The 25,872-nt window shown below is 40.3% G+C and overlaps 1 protein-coding gene across 5 annotated transcripts in view; it reads right to left on the bottom strand.

Annotated features, from left to right (window-relative positions):
- The window catches only part of LOC129040477 (S-adenosyl-L-methionine-dependent tRNA 4-demethylwyosine synthase TYW1), a 268,106-nt gene that overhangs the window by 19,747 nt on the left and 222,487 nt on the right, over positions 1 to 25,872 (bottom strand). For all 5 annotated transcript variants that reach the window (XM_054495067.2, XM_063668309.1, XM_063668315.1 and 2 more), the window contains one exon: positions 23,875 to 24,042. In XM_054495067.2, the coding sequence (XP_054351042.1) occupies positions 23,875 to 24,042 (168 nt within the window). The remainder of the gene's footprint in view (positions 1 to 23,874; positions 24,043 to 25,872) is intronic.

The raw sequence follows: 25,872 nt of genomic DNA on the forward strand, positions 1-25,872 counted from the left end.
TAATACCAATCTTTCTCAAGCTTTTCCAAAACACTGAAAAGGAGGGAATACTTCCAACTCATTCAGTGAGGTCAGCATTATCCTGATACCAAAGCCAGACCAAGATCGTACTGGAAGAAAACTGCATATGAATATCACTTTTGAATACTGACACAAAAATCCTCAAAACACCAGCAAGCCAAATTCAGCAGCATATTAAAAGAATTATATGCCCTGGACAAGTGGGATTTATCCCTGGAATGCAAGGATGGATCCATGTAATATACCACATTAATAGAATGAAGGACAAAAACCACATGATCATCTCAATTAATGCAGGAAAGGCATCTGACAAAACAACACCCTTTCGCGTTTTTCATGATAAAAACACTCAACAAAGAAGGAATAGCTGGAAACTATCTTAACATAATAAAAGCCACATATGAAAAAACCTACAGTGAATATCATACCCAATAGTAAAACATTGAAAGCTTTTCCTCTAAAATAGAACAAGGCAAGGATGACCATCTTCACTACTTTCGTTCAAAATAATAATGGAAGTTCTCACCACAGCAATTAGGTAAGAAGAAGAAATACAAGGTATCCAAATTGGAGAGGAAAAAGTAAAATAATTTTTGTTTTTAAATGATATGATGTTATATGTAGAAAATTATAAAGATTCAACCAAAAAACTGTTTAAACTAATAAAGGAATTCAGCAAAGTGGCAGGATACAAAGTTAACATGCAAAAATCAGCTGCATTTCCACATACTAATAATGAACAATCTGAAAAGAAAAAACAAAAACAAAAATAAAAACAGGTTCATAAACAATAGCCACCATAGTGAGTGGTGGCTCATGCCCGTAATCCCAACACTTTGGAAGGCCGAGGTGGGCAGATTGCTTGAGCTCAGGAGTTTGAGGCAAGTCTGGTCAACATGGTAAAACCCTGTTTCTAAAAAAATACAAAAATTAGCCAGGTGTGATGGCATGCACTTGTAGTCCCAGCTACTCAGAAGGCTGAGGTGAGAGGATCTCTTGAGTCTCAGAAGTGGAAGTAGCACCAAGCTGAGACCATGCCACTGCACTAGAGCCTGAGAAACCGGGCGAGACTCCATCTCAAAAAATAAATAAATAAATATAAATCAAACAAAATTAAAAATACAATAGCATCAAAAATAATAAAATACTTCAAATTAAATTTAACCAAAGAGATGAAAGACATGTACAATGAAAAGTATAAAACATTGCTGAAAGTAAAGAACACATAAATAAATAGAAATACATCCCATGTTCATGGACTGAAAGATTTAATATTAAGATGTCAACACTGGCCGGGCACAGTGGCTCACACCTGTAATCCCAGCATTTTGGGAGGCCAAGGCGGGGAGATCACCTAAGGTCAGGAGTTCAAGACCAGCCTGGCCAACATGGTGAAATCCCATCTCTACTAAAAATACAAAAATTAGACGGGCATGGTGGCAGGTGCCTGTAATCCCAGCTACTTGGGAAGCTGAGGAAGGAGAATCACTTGAACCTGGGAGGCAGAGGTTGCGATGAGCCAAGATCACATCATTGCACTCCAGCCTGGGCGACAAGAGTGAAAAACTCTGTCTCAAAAAACAAACAAACAAACAAAAAAAGACATCAACACTACCCAAAGTTATCTACATATTCAATACAATATCTATCAAAATAACAAAAACATTTTTTGTAGAAATAGAAAGCTATCCTAAAATTCATATGGATTCTCATGGGACCCTTAATAGCCAAAACAATCTTGAGAAAGAACACAAAACTGAAGGACACACTCCCTGATTTCAAAACTTACAACAAAGCTATAATAATCAAAACAGTGTGATACTGCCATAAAGACAGACATGTAGAACAATGGAATAGAGAGCCCAGAAATAAACCCTAACAAATATAGTCAAATTATCTTTGACAAGGGTGCCAAGACCACTCAATGGGGAAAGGACAGCGTCCTTAACAAATGGTGTTGGAAAAACACTACACGCAAAGCAATGAAGCTGGACCCTTATAACACCATATGCAAAAATTAACTCAAAATGGATCAAAGACCTAAACATAAGACTTAAAACTATAAGACTCTTAGAAGGAAACATATGGCAAAAGCTTCATGACATTGAATATAGCAGTGATTTCGTGGGTATGGAGAATAGGCAAGAAAAGAAAGAATAGACAAACTGGAACTTATGAAAAAATTTAAAAGGCATGCATCAAAAGTCAGTATCAACAGAGTAAAAAGGCAACTCAGAAAATGGGGAAAAAATTGCAAATGATGTATCTGGTAAGGGATAATACCCAAAATATATAGAGAATGCCTAAAACTCAACAACAACAACAACAACAAAATCCCAATTCTTTTCCAAAGAAGATATAGAAATGCACAATAAGCACAGAAAAAAAGGGCTCAGCATCACTTACTAGGCAAATATAAGTCAAAACTACAATAAGAACACAGAGTATTGATAAAATTATCCATACACCAAGCCACATAACCAGTCTCAAAAAATACTCCAGATAAATATAAAGCAGACCACTATATATGAATAAAATGCAATAAAATTCAAATCAAAATAATGAAAAATATTCATATGACAGATTAAAAAATACTTCTAAATAATTCATGGATTCAATAAGAAATCATGATGGAAATTGTAACAAACTTAGATCTCAATGACAAGAAAAGTTCTATAGGGCAAAATTTGTGGGATGCAGCTAAAGTAGTACCTAAAGGGAAAGTTATGCCCCAAATGCCCATGTTAGCTTAGAAAAAAAGAGGTAGAGTAAAATATTATGAGCAAAGTAATCAACTCAAGATAGAAAAATAACAGAGTCGTTTCAAAGAAAGTAGGAAGGAAAGAAACAATAAAAATAAAAAGCATTCTAGTGAAATGGCAAACAAGAGAAATAAGCAAAAATTCCAAATGCTGGTTCTTTGTAAACACACTGAAATAGACACACCTTGTCTATGGCGGTACCACCCTGAATGCACCCGATCTCAACTGAACTAGACATACCTCTGGGCAAGACAATTAAGAAAAGATGAGATGAGACCAATAGTGACAATGATAGGATTACAGATTTGAAATTTTTTATCACAGAGAAAATCATAAGTAACTTTTGCCAAAATTTTGAGAACTTAGATGAAATGCATAATATTCTAGAAAAATATACATTACAAAAAATGATTCAAGGAGAAAAACTTGCATCATATTATATCCATTAAAGAAAAAAAATTATCTATAGAAGGCAGCAGCCCTAGATGACTTCAAAGAACAAGCAACTTCAGGGAAAAGAAAGAAAGAAAACACTCCCTATCTCCTATTATGAGGTGAATATTACCTTAAGTCCAAGGTAGATAAGGACAGTACAGAAAGGAAAAAGAACAGATTAATCTCATGAGGACAGATTCGAACATGATGGTTAACACTGAGTGTCAACTTTGATTGTATTGAAGGACACAAAGTATTAATCCTGGGTGTGTCTGTGTGGATGTTGCCAAAAGAGATTAACATTTGAGTCAGTGGGCTGCGGAAGGCAGACCCACCCTTAATGTGGTGGGCACAATTTAATCAGTTTCCAGTGAATATAAAGCGGGCAGAAAAACATGAAAAGGAGAGACGGGCCTAGCCTCCCGGCCTACATCTCTCTCCCGTGCTGGATGCTTCCTGCCCTTGAACATCGGACTCCAGGTTCTTCAGGTTTGGGACTCAAACTGGCTCTCCTTGCTCTTCAGCTTGCAGACAGCTTATTGTGGGACCTTGTGATCGTGTAAGTTAATACTTAATAAACTCCCCTATTAGTTCTATCCCTCTAAGAGAACCCTGACTAATACACATACCAAGTAAAATATTACACAACAAAATCCAAAATACGCAGGAAAAGTTGTACAGAAAAGGGGGGTGACAGGAAAAGTGGAGGTGTCTTGAGGCCAGAGCTCTCATGAGGCTGAAAAGCAGGTTTATGTAGAGGAACTTTTAAAAAGTAAATAAACTGGAAGAAACATGAAGAAAAATTCATTTTGTCCAGTAATGACTTTAGTAAGTTTAATAGCCTGAGGAGTTATTACAAGTAAGAGTGTGCTATTCAACTGGATCAAAGGGAAGGGGCTGTTAAGAGTTAAACTAGGTTAATTTTATCTTGAGAATTTGGCACTTGTGACTGAGTCAAGTGGGGGTGAGTGCTTGAGCTAATCTGGGGCTACAGCAGGTGATCTGAAAAATTAAAATGCAAAAGAAGCCCAGAGAGGAAGGAGGAAGGGATAAACAGGTGGAGGAAGACAGACAGACAGGTGGAGGTGAGGAGTGGCCTGATAGCTTCCTAGTTCCTTGTCCTAGGTGGGTTCATTGGTGAATCCTACCAAACATTTAAGAAAGGAATAACATCCCTTCTCTGCAGTATCTTCATGAAAATAGAAGCAGAGGAAACACTTCCTAACCCATTCTATGAGACTGGCATTACCCTGATACCAAAATGAAATAAAGATACTACAAGAAAGGAAAACCACACAACAATAATTGCCATAAACACAGATGTAAAATCAATAAAATGTTAGCAAATCAAATCCAACAATGTATCAAAAGAATTATATGCCATGACCAAGTGGGACTTATTCCAGGTATGGAAGGCTGGTTCAACGTTCAAAAATCAATTAATGTAATCCATCATATCAATAGGCTAAAGAAAAAAATCATATGATCTTATCAATAGTTGAAGAAAATCAATTTGACAAAATTGTAACTGATTTATGATTAAAAACCCTCAGCAAACTAGAAACAGAAGGGAACTTTCTCAACCTAATAAACAATATATACCAAAAAGCCTTCCGCTAACATCATACTTAATGGTGAGAAGCTAGATATTCCCCCAATAAGATCTTAATAAAGCAAGGATGTCCCCTCTCATCATTCCTATTCAAGATTATACTGGAAGTCCTAGCTAATACAATAAGACAAGAAAAGGAAATAAAAGATATACAGATTAGGAAGGAAGAAATAAAACTCTCTGTGTAGAGGTGACGTGATTATACATGTAGAAGATCCCAAAGAATCAATGAAAAACAAAGCCCTCTAGGAACTAACAAGTGATTATAGCAAGGTTGTAAGACACAAAGTTAATATATATATAAAATTAATTGCTTTCTTATATACTAGTAAGGAACAACTGGAATTTGAAATTCAAAACAATCGTGTTTACATTAGCATCAAAAAATTGAAATATAAATCTAACAAAACATATACAGGATATATATATGTAGAAAACAAAGCCTGATTTTAAAAAATCAGGCATATTTCAGTAAATGGGAGGATATTCCATGTTCACAGATTAGAAGACTCAATACAGTTGTCAGTTTTTCCCAACTGGGTTTGTAGATTCAGGGCAATCCCAATCAAAATCCTAGAGAGTGATTTTGTAGACACTGACAAACTGATACTGAAGTTTATATGGAAAGGGAAAGGATCTAGAATAGCCAACATAATAGTGAAGAAGACCAAGTTAGAAGAGTGACACTACTCAACTTCAAAACTTTCTATAAAGTTACAGAAATCAAGACTGCATGGTATTGGGGAAAGAATAGACACATAGATCAATGCAGTGGAACAGAAAGGCCAGAAATAGATTCACACAAATACAGTTAACTCATCTTTGACAACGGAGCAAAGGTAATTTAATGAAGAAATGATAGCCTTTTCAACAAATGGTACTTTAACAATTGGATGTCCACATGCAAGAAAGATAAATCTAGATACAGATCTAACTTATCTCTTTCAAAATGGATCGTAGACTTAACCATAAAACATAAAACTTCTAGAAAATAGCCTGGGAGGAAATCTAGGTGACCTTGAATGTGGCAATGAATTTTTAGATACACCACCAAAAGTGGGATCCATGACAAAAAATTAGTCAGTTGGACTTTATTAAAATTGAAAATATTTGCTTTGAGAAGGGCATAATTAAGAGAATGAAGAGTCAAATCACAGACTAAGAGAAAATATTTTCAAAATACATATCTGCTAAACAATTTGCATCCAAAATATATAAAGAACTCTTAAACTCAGCCATAAGAAAATAACCAACTACCAGCCTAGGCAACAAAATGAAGCCCCGTCTCAACTAAAAATAAGCCAGGCACAGTGGCATGAACCTGTAGTCCCAGCTACTTAAGAGACTGAGGTGGGAGGATCCCCTGAGCCCAAGAATTAGAGGCTGCAGTGAGCCATGACTGTGTCATGGCACTCCAGCCTGGGCGACAGAGACCTTGTCTCTTAAAACAAAAAAAAAGGGCCGGGCGTGGTGGCTCACGCCTGTAATCCCAGCACTTTGGAGGCTGAGGCAGGTGGATCACCTGAGGTCAGGAGTTCGAGACCAGCCTGGCTAACATGGTGAAGCCCTGTTTCTACTAAAAATACAAAAAATTAGCTGGGTGTGGTGGCAGGCACCTGTAATCCCAGCTACTTGGGAGGGTGAGGCAGAAGAACCGTTTGAACCCGGGGGGCAGAGGTTGCAGTGAGCTAAGATCGCGCCATTACACTCCAGCTTGGGCAACAAGAGCGATACTCTGTCTCAAAAAATAAAAATAAAAATAAACCAACCTAATTAAAAAATGGGCACAAGATCAGAGTAGACACATCGTAATACAAAATACACAGATGGCAAATAAGCATATGAAAAGATGCTCATCATTATCTGTCATCAGGAAATTTCAAATTAAAGCAATAGTGATATACCACTACAAATCTATTAGAATAGCTAAACCTCAAAAAAAAAAAAAAAAAAAAAAAAACCTGATATACACCAAATTCTGGCAAGGATGTACAGCAATGGGAACAGCCATTCATCAATGGTGGGAATGCAAAATGGCACAGCTACTTTGGAAGACAGTTTTTTACAACACTTAACATAATCCTACCATATGATCCAGCAATTGCACTTAGATATTTACCCAACTAATTTGAAAACATATTCACACAAAAACCTGTGCATTAATGTTTATAGCAGCTTTGTTCATAATTGTCCCAAACTGGAAGCAACCAAATGTCCTTCAATAGGTGAATGAATAAACCAACTGTGGTACATCCACACAATGGAGTTTTATTTGCCAATAAAAAAAAAAAATGAGCTATCAAGCCAGGAAAATGCACGAAAGGATCTTAAATGCATATTGCTAAGTAAAAAAAAAAAAAAAAGGTTTGAAAAAAAAGAAAGAAGCCAGTTTGATAAAACTACATAGTATATAATTCCCATTATATGACCTTTGGAAAAGGCACAACTATAAGTACAGAATAATAATCAGTGGCTGCCAGCAGTTCCAAGTTTGGCGGGAGGGACGAAAAGAGGAAGTGCGGGGGCATTTTTAGGGCAGAAAATTATTCTAAGTGATACTGTCATGGTAAATGTATGACATTATGCACTCATCAAAATCTATAGCATTTTATAGCTGAAATGCTGAATCTTAATGTATGCAAATTTTTTTAAATGCAGAAGTTAGGAGATCCCAGGAAGGAGTGGAGTCTGCAAGACTAGAGGCAAAAGGAACTGCACATAGCGCTGTGCTCCAGGGTGAACAACTCCAACGCCGCTATATACACTGCCGTCAAATAGTGAAGTAAATAGATGGCTGAGGGTGGCAGCCAGGTCTCTCACTGTTGGGTTGGGAATTTACAGATGGGCAAGGGGAGGAGGCTAGAATGATCCATGGGGAGATGGATTAGAGACATCAGTGTGTTCACTTGAATATACATATAGACAGAAATATAGAAATGTGGATACACACATGTATTTCTCTGCTCTGTCAGCTGAGAGGGCCTAAAAAGACAGCCCAACAATGAGCATACCTTCCCCAGAGCTTGATTTCTAACACCATTCTCCAATAAACCATAGCTGAGGCAGGAAATACAGATGCTCCTCAGCTTACAATGGGGTTATGTCCTGATAAACCCATAATAAGTCAAAAACACGCAGCTGACTGAGAGCTGCAGCTTACTGCCGGTGCCCAGCATGGCAGCATACATACAGTTTCCACTGAATTTGTATCGCTTTCACACTATCATAAAGTCAAAAGACTGTAAGTTGAACCACTGTAAGTTGGGACCATCTGTATGTGAGATAATCCTGGAGAATCTTGTAGTGCCAGAAAGAAAGTGCTCAAAACACACACACACACACACACAAACACACAATGTTGATGGGGGTATGGCAAAGTAACACAGGAGCCAACTGAAAGAGATCTGAATGGCCAAAGCTGGGACAATTTGAGCAACAAAAGAAATAAGGTAGTACTGGATTATAACCCTAGGTAAAAAATAAATATTCATGCATTCACACTGATATAGACACACAGACAGACAGGCAGGCAGGCAGACACAGAAAGACAGACAGACAGATGATGGATGGATGGATGGATGGATGGATGGATGGATGGATGGATGGATAGATGGATGGACAGATGGATAGATAGATGATAGAAGGTGGATGGATGGATGGATGGATGAATAGACAGACAGAGATTAGCTGGACAGATAGACACAGACAGATGATGGATGGATGGATGGATGGATGGACAGATGACAGACAAACAGATGACAGATGATTGATGGATGGACAGATAGATGATGGATGGATGGATGGATGGACGAATGGACGGATAGACAGATGATGGATGGATGGATGCACAGAAGGATGGATAGAAAGACAGAGATGGTGATACAGATATATGACTGAATACGTTAATAAATGAGGGAGAAGGGACAAACCTTCGGTATGGAAGAATTCCAAATAACTTACACAGATACTCTGCCCTCAAGGATGGGGAGCCTAACACTGCGCCCCTTGGATATGGACCACACACGGTGATTTCCTCCCAAAGAGCACAGTATGAAAAGCAGGAGTGGAGGCAGTAATTTGACAGTGGAGAAACCTGACAAATACTGCCTCAGCTGGCGGATCGAGGTCAGCATTGTTAGTCATAAGCCATGCTGACAGTAGGTGCATGCCCTTGATATGATGTGATGAAAACGGCACTTCACCTTGGTGATCTTCCTCCTAAAAATTCATAACCCAAGTCTCATGAGAAAAACATCAGACAAATTTCAATAATAGGGCATTCCACAAAATCCCTCGAGTACCCCTCAAAGCTATCAAGGTCATCAAAAATAAGGAAAGCCTGAGTGCCACGCCAAGAGGAGCCTAAAGAGAATTGACAACTAAATCTAATCAGATCCTAGAACAGAAAAAGGACATTAGGTAAAACCTAAGGAAATCTAAATAAACTGTGGACTTCAGTTAACAATCATAAATCAATGTTGGCTCACGAATTGTAACACACATACCACACCAACGTAAGATGCTAATAGGACAAATCTAGGGTATATGGGAACTCTCTATAATACAGTCTCAATTTTTCTGTAAATCAAAAACTTCTGTAAAACATAAAGTCTATTGAAAAAAATAATAATTGGCCAGGTGCAGTGCTCATGCCTGTGATCCCAGCAATTTGAGGGGCCAAGGCAGGTGGATCACTTGAGGTCAGGAGTTCAAGACCAGACTAGCCAACATGGTGAAACCCCGTCTCTATTAAAAATACAAAAGTAGCTGGGCGTGGTGGCGTGCGCTTGTAATCCCAGCTACTCAGGAGGCTGAGGCAGGAGAATTGCTTGAACCCGGAAGATGGAGGTTGCAGCGAGCTGAGATCGCGCCACTGCACTCCAATCTGGGCGACACAGTGAGACTCTGTCTCAAAAAATAAAAAAATTAAAAAAAATTTTACAGGAAGAATGAAGTTTTGAAACACTGCTAAGTGGATTCCGCAAGCCATATATACCACTTATCACTCAGCTTCCACTGGCTGTGACCCGCTGTACTAGGATATTGCCAATATGTGGAGGGAATTTCAATGTTTCTGCACTAAAATTATCAAAGCTTGTTGGATTCTCATGGTCTAATTAATTTCTAGACTGACAGGACCAAGGTTACATTTAAGCTGCTACGCTGAAAGCCCAGAAACAGCTGACTGTACCACCTTGTCCCAGCCACCCCCTCCAAAGCACAGAGGCCCACCCTCCCCTATAGGCAACTGTGGTCATCTCCTTGTCCCTCTAGCTTAACCCTGAAACTAAAACATGCAGGCTCATTTACCTGAATGTGAGTGGGATTTGTCTTTCTGCTGCTCAAAGCCAAGGTCATCGAGCTTTCTGCACCCTTCTATTATGTTGGTGCAAAAATAATTGTAGTCTTTGCCATTGAAAGTCATACTTACTATCCTAGCCACTAAGTAGCCTGCCTCTTATCAAATGCAGAAGCTCCACTCCCTAGACTCTGACATTATATCTACATAACAAAACTCAGAAGGATATTTAAATAAATCATCCATTTTCAAAAATATTTCACTACAATTAAGAAATGATTTGCATGTGGCATAGAATATGATGACAATGACAATGTCACTGCACTGCAAACGACCACGAAGTATTCCAGGTATGAATAGGGTAATACAGATCATAAGACACTCTCCAAAGGCTATATCATGTTGTGAAAATCTTACAAATTTAATGCAGGATCTTTAAAGGTCATGTAAATGTAAATATTCAACTGATGTCTGGGATCCCTCTAGAATGTTGTGGTTTTTTTTTTTTTTTTTGAGACAGCGTCTCACTCTGTTGCCCCGGCTAGAGTGCAGTGGCATGATCTCGGCTCACTGCAACCTCCGCCTCCTGGGTTCAAGCTATTGTCCTGCCTCAGCCTCTTGAATAGCTGGGACTACAGGCACGCGCCATCACGCCTGGCTAATTTTTGTATTTATAGTAGAGATGGGGTTTCACCATATTGGCCAGTCTGGTCTCGAACTCCTGACCTCACGATCCGCCCACCTCGGCCTCCCAAAGTGCTGGGATTACAGGCGTGAGCCACCGCGCCCGGTGGTTGTGGGTTTTTTTTTTTAAAGAATCGCTTTACATTTTGGATTATATGGTATCATGAATCAGATGGTATGTTTTGTTATTTTATTTTATTTAGACAAGGTCTGGCTCTGTTCCCCAGGCTGGGGTGTGGTGGCACAATCTCTGCTCACTGCAACCTCTGCCTCCCAGGCTCAAGCAATCCTCTTGCCTCAGCCTCCCAAGTAGTTGAGACCATATGGGCACACGCCACCACATCTGGCTAATTTTTGTAGAGATGGGGTTTCATTACGTTGCCCAGGCTAGTCTCAAACTCCTGGCCTCAAGTGACCCTCCCACCTCCACCTCCCAAATTGCTGGGATTACAGATGTGAGCCACCACACCAGCCAGAGGGTATTTTAAATTTGTGAAGTGAGCTGGGCGCGGTGGCTTACACCTATAATCCCAGCACTTTGTGAGGCTGAGGCAGGTGGATCATTTGAGGTCATGAGTTCAAGACCAGCCTGCCAAACATGGTAAAACCCCATCTCTACTAAAAATACAAAAAATAGCTGGGCATGGTGGCAGGCACCTGTAGTCCCAGTTACTCAGGAGGCTGAGGCAGGAGAATCACTTGAACCCGGGAGGCAGAGGTTGCAGTGAGCCAAGATTGTGCCATTGCACTCCAGCCTAGGAGACAGAACAAGACTCTATCTCCAAAAAAAAAAAGGCAAACAAAATTTGTGAAGTGGATAAAGAAATGTCACAACTGGGGAATTTTCAATGTTCTAATGTTATACTTTGTAACAATATTCTTATTTCTGCTAGCCAATTTTACTATAATCAAAAAAGTACAGTACAGTAGATAAGGATGACTTTCACCAAGCATGGATAGCATCAGTTTCCTGCTGCAGAAAAAGGAAGGTAGGGTGAATGAGAAAAGGTCACTGGATTTAACAATTAGCAGGTCACTGATGACATATAAAATAGCAAACTCAGCCCAGTAAATATTTACTGAATAAATGGAGTGAATGAATGATAAGGAAGAAGGTCGGTAGGTACCAAAACTAGCAAAGAAGATGGAACAAAGTTTCTGATTCCAGAAGGGAAGACAATGAGAAAGGAAAGCAGATGAAGGAAAGGGGGCTATTGATCCACTAAGCACACTGAGAATCTGATATGTACCAGGTACTCTAGAAAGTACTGGGAATAACAAGTCCTGGTGTTCTAGTAGCTCACAGCTTCCTAGAGGAGGCATCCTTGTTATATGTGCATATAGATCTGACAGAAGTAGTCTCAAAGGAAGAGAAGTTTGTTTTACAATTTTAAAGAGTGGAACTACACAAGGTGAATTGGGGTGGGTAGGGAAAGGAGGGCGTTTCTGGCCGAAGAAATACTTTGAGCAAATAAATGCACAGAAGAAAGAAGGAATATGGCAGTACCGTTTAAAAGCCCAGGGAGGGAGCATGAAATGAAGTGAAAAAGGACCCGATTGTGAAGGCCATTACAAATCCAATAAAATGATTAGGTGTTTCTCTTGCATGTTATGTGAGATGTCACATGTTCCAAAATGTAGAGAAACAATAAGCTTGGAATTAGCGGCATAAACAAAGAAGATGTTGAATAGTTGATATCTGCTCTCGGTTATGTATGGATTATATGATCATTTTAGTGGATTCTTCTAGTCTTGAGCGTTTGTTTTGCTCCTTTTCTGCTTCTTTCCTTTGTCTTTTAGTTACATCTCTGCTTCATTTTATTTATTTATTTTTGAGACAGAGTCTCACTTTGTCGCCCAGTGGCACGATCTTGGCTCACTGCAACCTCTGCCTCCCAGGTTCAAGCAATTCTTCTGCCTCCGCCTCCCAAGTAGTTGTGATTACAGGTACCAGCCACCACACCCAGCTAAGTTTTGTATTTTTAGTAAAGATGGGGTTTCAACATGTTGGCCAGGCTGGTCTCGAACTCCTGACCTTAGGTGATCCACCTGCCTTGGCCTCCCAAAGTACTGAGATTACAGGTGTGAGCCACCGTGCCTGGCCACATCTTTGCTTTTCAACACTAGTACCCTTAGAGTAAACTGCTAGCCTATTTATTAAATGGGATCTGATGAGATCTGATTAGGATTAGGAAAAGATGTTTTCATGTAAGTGTCAGGAAATTCTTTCCAGTAACACTGCAACAGCAGCCATACAACCTTAACTGGATGACACCTTTCAATTAAATAAAGAAAATGAGTTCACCTGGAAATAATCTACCAATATCAAATAGTCCCATCTGGATTGGCATTACTGTTCACTAGGAGATGCGAACCCCAACTCTACAGTGGTATAATGTCTGGTTCTGGACAAGATGGAGTAGACGTACCTCTCCCTATTCTGCCTGCTAAGTACAGCTAAAAATAGAGGATATTACATATAAGGCAAGCAAAAAGATTCTCAAAGGTAGAGATAAGAAGGCATACTGGCTAGGGGCCTTGGGATCTGAGGAACAACATGGTGGTGAGTTTCTTGAGTTTTATTTTTGGCTCAGATATCCTGGACTCGGCTGCAAGCCAGAAACACCAATGGCTGCAGACAATTATTGGATTAAAAAAAAAAAGAGTCCCAAGTAAAGGCTGCTCTCTTAGGACAGCAGGAACAGGGCAGCCTAGCAAGACAGAAAACTTTTAGACAATAACCAGCCTAGGCCATGAGAAAAACGGGCCTCATTCCCATCCGGTCAGCAAACACTGAGTGGGGAATCTAGACTCCCACCTTCATCTGGTTATGACGAGGCACCCCTCTTGACTACTACTACCAGGGAGGTATCAGAGAAGGTGAGTGGGGAATCCTGCCCTCCTCCTCCCCTCCAGCTGTAATGTCATACAGACTACACAGGGAGCCTGGACTTTCACTCCACCTGGCAGTAACAAGGCACCTCTCCCCCATACACTCGAGTGACGTCAGAAGAAGTTTAGTGGAGAACCAGGACTTCTACCACCACCCAGCAGCAATAAGGCGCCCCCCGCCCCCCCCGCGCCTCCATCCTATAATGTCAGTGGAGTCTAAGGGGGGAACAGTCACAAGATGTCTCTCCCTTCTTCATCAGAATGGTATCACAGGAGGCTGACGGGAGCCAGAATTTCTGCCCCTACTTGGCAGTAACAAGGCACCCTTCCTACAGTAGGTCAATAGAAGCTGAGAGGGGAACTGGACTTTTACCTCTCCCTGGAAGTAAGGAGGTAACACCCTCTCATGCCATCTCCACAGTGCAGTGTCAAAGGAGGCCGGCTAAGACAGAAGATTTATTAATAAATAAGATCCAGAGTCTCCTAACATAACATCCAAAATGTCTAGGAAACAACTGAAAATCACTTATCACACCAAGAAACAGGAAAATCTCAACTTGAATGAGAAAAGACAATCAAAAGATGCCAACGTGGTATGCGTGTTGGAATTATCTGATTAAGATTTTAAAGTAGCCATCCCAAATGTGCTTCAATGGGCAATTAAAAATGGACACAATAAATAGAAAGTTGGCTGGGCGTGGTGGCTCATGTCTGTAATCCCAGGGAGGTGGAGGTGGGTGGATCACTGGAAGCCAGGAGTTCAAGACCAGCCTGGCCAACATGGTGAAACCCCATCTCTAATAAAAATGAAAAAATTAGCTGGGCATGGTGGTACACGCCTGTAATCCCAGCTACTCAGGAGGCTGAGGCAGGAGAATCACTTGAACTCGGAGGTGGAGGTTGCAGTGAGCCGAGATTGTGCCATTGGATTCCAGCCTGGATGACAGAGTGAGATTCCGTCTCTCAAAAAAAAAAAAAAAAAAAAAAAGAAGAAGAAGAAGAAAGAAGGAAGAAGAAGAGGAAGAGGAAGAAGAAGGAAAATAAAAAAGAAAAGAGAAGAAGGAAGGAAGGAGAAATAGTTAAATAGAAATAGGAAAATAATTAAATGGAAATTTTAGAACTGAAAAATACAATAACTAAAATAATAAATGGTCCAACAGAATGGAAGAGTAAAAAGACAGAATGAATCAATCTAAAGTTAGAACAAGAGTCTAAAAAACACAGAGACTAAAAGAGAAACAAACAAAGCCTCAGATACCTGTGGGACCATAACAAAAAAAAAATCTAACATTTGTGTCATCAGAGATCTAAAAAGAGAAGAGAAATAAGATGAGGCTGAAAAAAGTATCTGGAGAACAACTAGAAATTTCCCCAATTTGTAAAGGGCATATACCTGCAGATTCAGGAAGCTGAGCATGCCTCCAAAACAACAGACCCAAAGAAATCCAGGCCAAGGCAACCTGTAATCAAACTTCTGAAAACTCAAGACCTGAATATTTTTAAAAATCTTGAAAGCAGGGAGAGAGAAACGTCTTACCTAAAGGAGAAAAACAATCAAACGACAAAGGATTTTTCATCAGATACCAGAGAAGCCAGAAGGAAAGAAAAGAGCTGTCAATCCAGAATACTTTACCTACCAAAAATATCCTTCAGGAACGGAGAGGAAACCAAGACAGTGGCAGATGAAGGAAAACTAAGAGGACTGGTTGCTATCACACTGGCTCTAAGAGAATTGCTAAAGGAAGTTCTTCAAACAGATGGGGAAGATTCCAAAGGAAACTTGGACCATCTGGAAGAAAGAAAGAACAACAGAAGGAGTAAGAATATGAGTAAATACAATAAACTCTTCTTCTCTTGAGTTTTCTAAGTTACCTTTGATAGTTGAAGCAAAAATTGTAATATGATGCCATGTGATTTTCACTGTGGGTGCAGGAAACATCTAAGACATTCTAAGTAACGGAGGGAAAAGAGATTTAAGAGAGGTAAAGTTTCCACATTTCACTCAAACTGCTAACATGTTGACACCAGTAGACTGTGACATATTATATATGCATAATGTAATATGTAAATCAACCACTAAAAAGTCTATACGAAGAGACGCACTCAACAACAGTGCAGAGAAATAAAAATGGAATTCTAAAATAGATTGGCAGAGTAGACTAAAAAAGTATGACAACTGTATGTTGCCTATAAGAAACTCACTTCGAATATAATGATACAGACAGGTTGAAAGGCAAAGGACAGAAAACATATACCACACAAACACTGATCAAAAGAAAGCAGAAGTGGCTCTATTATTGTCAGATAGAGTAAACTTCTGTTTATATACCCTTCTTCCAATGAGAAAATTACAGAGATGGAGGAGATTAGTGGTCGCCAGAGCCTAGGGATAGTTGGTATCGGACTACAAAGGAATAGCATGAGAAAGATCTTTGTGGTGACAGAACAGTGTTCTATCTGGGTCGTGGTGATGGCTACATAAATCTATACACAAAATGGCACAGAACTAAACACACACATGTGAGTGCATTTAAAATTGGTGAAATCTAAATAAGGTCTATGGGTTGTACCAATGTCTATTTCCTGATTTTGATAACGTACTATGATCACGTAAGACATTAACACTGGCGAAAACTACATGAAGGGTACCTGAGACCTTTCTGTACCATTTTGCAGCTTCCTGTGAATCTATAATTGTCTTAAAGTAAAGACTTCGTATTCAGTTTTCTTTTGTGGCTGTCTTGGTATAACAATAGGAAAGTAGTCCTTCATTCAACATGACTGCAGCGACTTGCACTCTCTTTCAGAAGTCCCGGGATTATCAGTAGAAATTGAGGCTGGGCACGGTGGCTCATGTCTGTAATCCCAGCACTTTGGGAGGCCGAGGTGGGAGGGTTGCTTGAGCCCAGGAGTTTGACAGCAGCCTGGCCAACACAGTGGGACCCCATCTCAATAAAAAATTTAAAAATTAGCTGGGCATGGTGGCTTACACCGATAGTCCCAGCTACTCGAGAGGCTTAAGCAGGAGGACTGCTTGAGCCTGGGAGGTTGAGGTTGCAATGAGCCATGTTCACGCCACTGCACTCCAGCCTGGGTGACAGAGTGAGATGAGACCCTGTCTCCAAACTAAAAAAATAAATTGAGCAATCTCCTGAGAAAGCTGAGAAGGATAAACAGGTATTTGATGATTCGGACCTCTCTGGTTTCAGGTCACCTGACCCAGCTCAGGAGCTTAAAGGGCCAGTGGACCAGGCCTGAGAAGTGACTACTTCCTAAGAAGTGGTACCATAGTTTCATTTCTTTCACTAGACACTAGTATAAGAATAGAGAGGCCATGACTGGAAAATGACAAGATCTGCATACTCCGAGATCAACAACGAAAAGGAAAAGAAGCGCCAGAAAACACATAATTGGAAGGACTCTAAATGAGCCTTGTTTTACTTTTTGGATGGGTTTCTGTATTATTTCCTCGTGGCCATGGTTCCCAAGCAGTGGGAACAGAGTACTCACTGGGACACTGCAGGGTATCTTGAATTTTAAAGAGGAACGCAGTGACACTGGACATCTGTTGGGCATTTCATCAACTACTAGCTTGAGACAGTTCCCAGTTTCAACGTTAGGCTGTGTCACACTTCTTTCAATGATGTCATAACAAATAGAACTGCTAGGTATTTCTTTGGACCTACAGGTCTTGTGAAAAAGCTATTGAGGCACTAGAGCACTATGAATGTGCAAGTTGGAAACCTCCACGTTAGGGTATATCTGGTGTTTAAGTAATTAATTTCAAAGCATTTTGGATGCTTGACCATCTGTCTCACTCTGGGCATTGTAAGGACAACTTCTCATAATCTGGACTCAATAATTTGATATCTATATCTTTGCTGGAATTTCTTCCTGATGTCGCCAAGTCAACCCATTCACTCTCTACCTACATGAAAAATAAATATGCAAGTAATATCATCTCCATGGACGACACCATCACAATCACCCACTTCCGAGGTCAGAGGCCAGGGAGTCATGCTTGAACCTGCACACTCGTTAATGGTCCTCATTTAATACTTTGCCAGGTCTACCACTCACCACTCTCATTCATCACAGCCTTTGTCTCAGACCCCCATTTCACCCTCAGATTGCTAGACCTGAGGGTGAAACAGTTGCTGGACCTGAGGGTTATAACAGGTTTGTTGTTGTTGTTGTTTTAGAACTGGAGGAGGGTCTCACTCTGTTGTCCAGGCTGAGCTAGAATTCCTGGACTCAAGTGAGTCTCCTGCCTCAGCCTCCGAGTAGCCGAGACTACAGGCACACGACACCACAGCTGGCTAACGCAACAGTGTTTTAACTGGTTTCTCTGTCTTGCAGCTTTTCAATCCATCCCCTGTAATGCTGCCAGACAATTTTTTCTGAAACACAAATCTTCATTGTGGTACTCCCCTACCTAAAGCTCTTCAGTGCCTCCCCATGCCCTTTAGGGAAATAGGAAAAACGACATTTAGGATGCCATTCAATGCTATCTGTGATCTTAACCCTGCCTAATAATCTCCTTCCCCTGCAACCCTTCTCTTGACCTTCAGCCATCCCAAACTACTTGTGGTTCTCAATGTGCCATGTCTCCGTGCTTCCCCTTGGACCTCTGCTTGTACTGTTTCTGCTTAAATGTTTTTCCTACTTCAGCCATCATTTAAGATCCAGTTAAATAGCGCCTCCTCTTTGAAGCCTCTCCTGATGGGACCAAGTAGTCCTCAGAATGCACCCATTGAGCTCCATTCCATTCTTCCATCATAGCTCTGATTACACTTCTCAGCACTTTTTTTGTTGAGATATTTGTCTTTTTCTGTTAGCCCATTCTTGAAGGCAGGAACTGATATGGTTTGACTGTGTCCCCACCCAAATCTCACCTTGAATGGTAGTTCCCATAATTCCCACGTATTGTGAGAAGGACCTGGTGGGAGATAACTGAATCATGGAGTGGTTTCCCCCATACTGTTCCTGTGGTAGTGAATAAGGCTCATGAGATCCAATGGTTTTATAAGGAGTTTCTTCTTTCCCTTGGTCCTCTTTTCTCTCTTGTCTGCCACCATGTAAGACGTGCCTTCCACCATGATTGTGAGGCCTCACCAGCCATGTGGAACTGTGAGTCCATTAAACCTCTTTTCCTTTATAAATTACCCAGTCTCGGGTATGTCTTTATCAGCAGCGTGAAAACGGACAAATACAGGGACCATTGTTTACTTTGTATTCTCAGAGAATCTTTGTATTCTCAGAGTACCCAGCCCTCTGTATTCTCAGAATACCCATCTGCCTGACATACATGGGTATTCAACAAACATTATAGAGAATAACGAGGGTCTATCTCAGATTCTCTCCTCTGTCCTGGCACACACTTGATGCCATGTCTGGTTTTGCACTGATCACACTGATTTTCAGTCGTTTTCCCCACTAAACCGTAAGCTCCTTGTGGGTAGGGGAAGACCAATAAAAGCAGCAGTAACAACTATTTATTAACTGCCTACTTCACTTTAGGTTCCCTTCTAAGTTCTTTCTTTCTTCTTTTTCCTTCCTTCTTTCCTTCCATCCTCCCTCCCTCTCTTCTCTTCTTCTCTTTCTCTCTCTCTCTCTTTCTTTCTTGATGGGTTCTCGCTCTGTCGCCGAGGCTGGAATCCTTCTAGGTACTTTAAATATGTTACTTTTAATCTTGATAATGGCCTTGAAAGCAATACTATTAGTATCAATTTTGAATAAGGATATGAGGGATTTAATTAGAGAGAACGGAGAGACAGAGAGAGAGGAACAGGGAGTCTAGAAGAGTGGTTTAAAATCGGTACAGTAATGAATAATGACCCACTGGGACAAAAAATAGAATTCCTGAGTCCATACTGATAAATAAATATATAAATGAGAGGAAAGGGAGGGCTTTTGTTTACAATAGAATGCTGAAGGCAAATGTGGAAGGAGTGGTACACTTACAAAAATCACTACTTTACAATCAATAAAACATTTTATCAGCCAGGAACTATCAATAAGTGCTAAATCAATGGGGACATTTTGGTAAGAAGCGAGATACTGCATTGTCTTAAGGTACCTTTTCATAGATAGCTTATCAGGTGCAAAGGAGAGAAACAGAAGAACTGGGTAAAAGTAGTTGGCTGAACAAAATCATCACCACTAACGAAGGAGATGTGGACACCAGGTACCAAGTGTGACACTCTGAAAAGGACACATCGCCAACACAGTATTCCATCTGAGGATGTACAACCTCAATCTAGCCACAAGGAAAAATCAGGCAAATATAAAACAAAAAACATTTATTTATTTATTTATTTTTGAGATGGTCTCACTCTGTTGCCCAGAATAAAGTGCAATGGCATAATCATGGGTCACTGCAGCCTTGACCTCCTGGGCTCAGATGATCCTTCCACCTTAGCCACCTAAGTAGCTGGGACTACAGGTTCATGCCATCATGCCTAGGAAATTTTTCTATTTTTAAATAGTGATGGAGTCTCACTATGTTGCCCAGATTGGTCTTGAACTCCTGGGGTCAAGGGATCCACCTGCCTCGATCTCCCAAAGTTCTAGGATTACAGGTGTAAGCCACTGCACTTCACCAAGAAACATTTCTATTAAAAGAAAGGGAAGGGGGGAAACTGTATTCTTTTAAAATAGCAACATCATAAAAGACAAAGGAAGACTGTGAAAATGTTCCAAATTGAAGGTGACTACAGAGACTTGAGAAGAAAATGTAGTATCTGCCTAGATTAGGGGTTGGGTAACTGTGGCTGGTAGGCCCAATCTGGCCACATTTAGCTCACAAACCTGTTTTAAGGACAGTCTTTGCATTTTTAAAAGGTTGTAAAATGAGTAAACAAGCAAAGAAGAATATCTGACAGAGGCTATATGTGCCTTGCAAACCTCAAATATTTACTTTATATAAAAATTAAAATATTTACTTTATATCTTCTTCTTTTTTTTTGAGATAGAGTCTCACCCTGTCACCCAGGCTGGAGTGCAGTCGCCCAGGCTCAACTCACTGCAACCTCCACCTCCCGGGTTCAATTTTCAAGAGATTCTCCTCCCTCAGCTTCCTGAGTACCTGAGATTACAGGCCCCTGCCACCACACCCAGCTAATTTTAGTATTTTTATTAGAGATGGAGTTTCACTATGTTGGCCAGGTTGGTCTCGAACTCCTGACCTCCAGTGATCTGCCCGCCTCAGCCTTCCTCCCAAAGTGCTGGGATTACAGGTATGAGCCACCACACCCGGCCCATATTTTCTTTATAAACAAAGTTGGCTGACTCCTATAGAGTAGATCCTGAACTGGAGGGGGAAATGCTATAAAGGACATTACAAGCTGATCTGACAAAATTTGAATATGGATGGTAGATTAAAGTCATGTATCAGTTTACAACTTTGAAGCTGATAACTGTATTGTGGTTGTAAAAGAAAATATTCCTAGTCTTAAGAAATTCACACGGAAACATTTAGGGCAAAAGACCATGACCAATGCAACATTTCCTCAAATGGTTCAGAAAAGACGATGTGTGCACGTGTATGCTGGGGGGCGGGGGGCAGGGGTGGGGAAGGGAGGGAGAGAGAACGAGAGAGAACGAGAGAGAACAAAAGCAAAAGAGAGAGAGCAAGAGAATAAGCAAATGGCAGAAAAATGGTAACAGGTGATTTTGCAAATCTGTGTCCTTTGTTCTATTTTTATCATTGTACTTTTTTGTAAATTTGAAATAATTTCCAAATTTAAAACAAAAGAAAAAGAAAGAAGGAAGGAAAGAAGGGAATACAGGCCCTGGAGTCAGATGCCAGGGTTTAAATCCCATTTCTACTCCTTACTGGCTGTTTCATCTTGGGCAAGTTACTGAACCCCTTGATATGTCAATTTCTCATCCATAAGACAAAGGTCAGGCTGGGCATCGTGGCCCATGCCTGTAATCCCAGCAATTTGGGAGACTGAGACAGGCGTATCACTTGAGGTCAGGAGGTCGAAACCAGCCTGGCTAACATGGTGAAACCCCATCTCTACTAAAAATACAAAAATTAGCTGGGTGTGGTGGCTCACGCCTGTAGTCCCAGCTACTCGGGAGGCTAAGGCAGAAGAATCACTTGAAGCAGGGAGGCAGAGGTTGCAGTGAGCCGAGGTTGCGTCACTGCACTCCAGCCTGTGCAACAGAGCAAGACTCCATCTAAAAAAATAAAAAAAAAAGACAGAGATCTCGATAGTACCTACCTCGCAGGGATGCTGTGGGGATTTAAAAATACACTTGACAGTGTCTGTCACATATTAAGCATTCGCCAAATTAGGTGGTTTTATAAAAATAAAAATAACTGAAGCAGCAATAACTGAATCATGCTATGAGCCAGGTGCTGTGTTAAGTGTTCTATAACAATGGCCTTGGCTAGCAATATACCCATTTTCCAGATGAAAAGCTAAAAAGAGACAGGGGCCAAGATTAAAGCCCTCTAATCAATCTGACTCCACGCATAATCTCTTCTCATTCATTACACTACAGAAAGATGAAAGAACTTGCACAAAGTCACCTAGTTAACAAGTGGTGGTGTAAGACTTGTGCCAGGTCTACTTTTCAATTAACCCTGTGGCTTTCCATTCTTCATGTCTGAGCACTGTGTCCCTTGCTGCACGGCCTGGTGTCCAGAACTCAGCAGGCATTCAATAAACACTTGAAGAACTGAACTGAACTTCCTCATGGGAAGAGAGAAGAAATCTTACAGACTGAAGTAAAGGATTAGACTAAAATTAAATTGTCCTGTTTTAAATGTTCCTTTGAATACTGCCAATGGTTTCGAAAAATGCCTCGTAGTATAAAAAAGATCAATGGACTAGAGGGAGAGAAGGCTGTGATTCCAGTTTGACACAGCCATTTAAGCCAGTCTCTTTACCGTTCAGACCCCAGTTTCCATATGGAAAAAGTGAGAGGGTTAAATCACATATCTAAAACACCTGAGAAGAGATCTTCTGATCCTAGGCTTGATTTGATTTCTAGAAATAATCTTCTAAATGCAATGTACAGAACGTAATCACAGGTAACAAGGCACCGGAGAAGACAAGGCAACATGAATGAGAACCTGCAGAAATGACAGACAACAGACACACGCCCACAGGAACTTTAGACATTGGAATTATCAGATACAAACCATAAAACAACTCACTTCCAGTACTCAAGAGGATAAAACCCAAGCTTGAAAACTTCAGCAGGGAAATAGAAATTATACAAAATAGCATTTTTGAAATAAACCAAGCAGAAATTATACAATTAAAAAACATAAAATATAAAATTAAGAAATTAATGGTTGAATTCAATAGCATAGGAGACACAGCTGAAGCAAGACTTAGTGAACTGGAAGATGAATCAATAGAAACTACCCAAAATGAAACTATGGAGAGATGGAGAGACAAAAGCACAAAAAATACAAATGAGAAGACAAGAGATATAAAAAAATAAATATAATGACATCTAACATATGTTTAATTGGAGTCCTAGAGGAGAAAATATAATGAGAAAGAGTAAGTATTTAAAGAAATAAAGACTAAGAAATTTTCCAGAACTTCTCCAGAAAATTAACAAATTATTTTAGTGGCCCACCTCTATCAAGAACTGGATTTTTCCTTTGCTAGGAGTTATTTACTTAAGAAAGGTAATAGATTCATGTACTTGTTCTAACTAATAAAAGGACTAAAGGGGAAAAATGCAAATAGTGTTATAAACTAAAATCCCAAACAAAATTCTCCAGATGCCAAGATTCAAGCAACCTAAAATTTGATAGATACCTCAATATTGCTTCTGACAGCTAGAAACTCATATGGGGACTATTTACTATTTTAACTTTTTCCTGTCATTCCAGGAAAGGACTAGAGGTTATTACAAGGGTATTCTGCTTTTGTTTCGTTAGCATGCACCTTCTAAAAACTGCAAACCAGAAAGTACTTCAAGATGTCCAGAGGAGGGCTAAACAAGAAGCAATTTCACACAGAAAAGAGTTTATGAGCCCAGCAGACAGAATTTAGTGCTTTCTTATTTTTGTTTTGGGAAAGGTAGTGAACAAACAGATAATCCCTATAACAATGTAAGAGGAAAACAAAGAGAGAAGGGAAGGAAAGAACAGCAGGGTCAGGGGACCGAAGAATCCATGTTTGAGTTATTCTTACCTTTTTGTGTGCTATCAGGAGGCAATTAGAGTGTTCGTGTTCACATGCAATTTCATAGTCGGGAATCAGATCCACCAACTCGCAGACAAACTGTACCACTTCCTCATGCCAAGGCACGTGGGCCATGGTAAGACTGCTTGCTGAACTTTCTCCGCAGTAGGTAACACCCTGTGGAAACAGTATAACCATCAGAGATGACTACAGACCTACCTGCATGTTATGGAAGAAGACTTTCAGAGCCGGAAAGCCTTCTTGAGGTCATCCAATGCAATCCAGTCTGTATTTTACAGTGAAGGAAGTGAATATAGAGATGATAAAATCTGCCTAGGAGACCATACAAGTAGCTACTGACAAAGACAGCAGGATGATGCTCTTGCTACTCTATGACATTGCTGGGGCTTAAGTACCTGCGCTTTCTACCGTTGTCACAATCTATGCTGTCTGGTCACAATAATGTATTTGAATCAATAGCATGTCTTTTGATTCAGATTCATCTGTGCACTATAAATGAGGAATTCTGAAGGGGTCATCACCCCTTAGAACAATAATGGGGGCATAGTGGACACTCATAAAAATTCACTGACCAAGTAATTGATTCACTGGGAAAATAAGCTGAGCTTCCATTTTCTAGTATAATTGAGATTGAAACTGGCAAACTTTTTCCTTAAAGTGTCAGATAAGGATCCCTTTAAAATAATAATAATTATTATTATTTTTGAGACAGAGTCTTGCTCTGTCGCCCAGGCTGGAGTGCAGTGGCGCAATCACGGCTCACCACAACCTCCACTTCCTGGTTCAATAGAGTCTCGTGCCTCAGCCTTCCGAGTAGCTGGGATTACAGGCACCTGCCACCATGCCTGCCAATTTTTGTATTTTTAGTAGAGATGGGGTTTCGCCATGTTGACCAGGCTGGTCTTGAATTCCTGGCCTCAAGCAATCTACCTGCCCCGGCCTCCCAAAGTGCTGGGATCACAGGTGTGAGCCACTACACCTGGCCTAAAATTATTCTTTAAGGAGTTCATTTTGTAATGCACTTTGAATGTGCATTTAAACAATCATGCCCAAAGGGAAATATATTTGTGCATATACCTATATACCTTTACATACAACTACATATACACATGTATTTCACCAACATACAAATTCTTAAGTACAACTGCAGAAAGATGAATTATCTAACTCTTTTGGACTCTACCTAATAGCCCAGGCATACAAGACCCCAGAATTTCATAGCTAAGTTCTCTATTTGGTAAATTACATAATGGTAAAATGATTAATTTTATAATAATAAAAGATTTATCTTATTTCTTGAAATAAATCTTAACTCTGTGGGCTCTTCAAATACCCACAAATCAAACTTTTCTCAACAATTTGTTGAGAAAATTCCCGAAATGATTCCGCTAAGTTGAGAAAAGCATGTGCACCCCTCATACACATTCACTCACGCACACACACACACACACACACACAAATACATATAAAGACAGGACACACACACACCACAGACAAATTGGAGAATGCAGAATGACACTGAATTTTTTTTTTTTTTTTTTTTTTTTTTTTTTTTGAGACAGAGTCTCATTCTTGTTGCCCAGGCTGGAGTGCAGTGGCATGATCTCAGCTCACTGCAGCCTCCGCCTCCTGGGTTGAAGCAATTCTCCTGCCTCAGCCTCCCAAGTAGCTGGGAATACAGGCACAAGCCACCACGCCCAGCTAATTTTTGTATTTTTAGTAGAGATGGAGTTTCGTCATGTTGGCCAGGCTGGTCTTGAACTCCTAACCTCAAATGATCTGCCCATCTCGGCCTCCCACGTGCTGGGATTACAGGTGTGAGCCAACATGCCTGGCCGACACTTAATTTTTAAAAACCAACAAATGAGCAGAGTGACCCTGACCCTGACGACAGAGCTGGGACTTGGATGAAGACTCACATGAGCTTTGCCAAACACTCGACTCAAGACAGCTGTTCAAAAAGATTACTGGTGCACTAAACTGTGA

This window comes from Pongo pygmaeus, chromosome 6, assembly GCF_028885625.2.
Source record: "Pongo pygmaeus isolate AG05252 chromosome 6, NHGRI_mPonPyg2-v2.0_pri, whole genome shotgun sequence".
In the NCBI taxonomy this organism is placed as follows: Eukaryota; Metazoa; Chordata; class Mammalia; order Primates; family Hominidae; genus Pongo; species Pongo pygmaeus.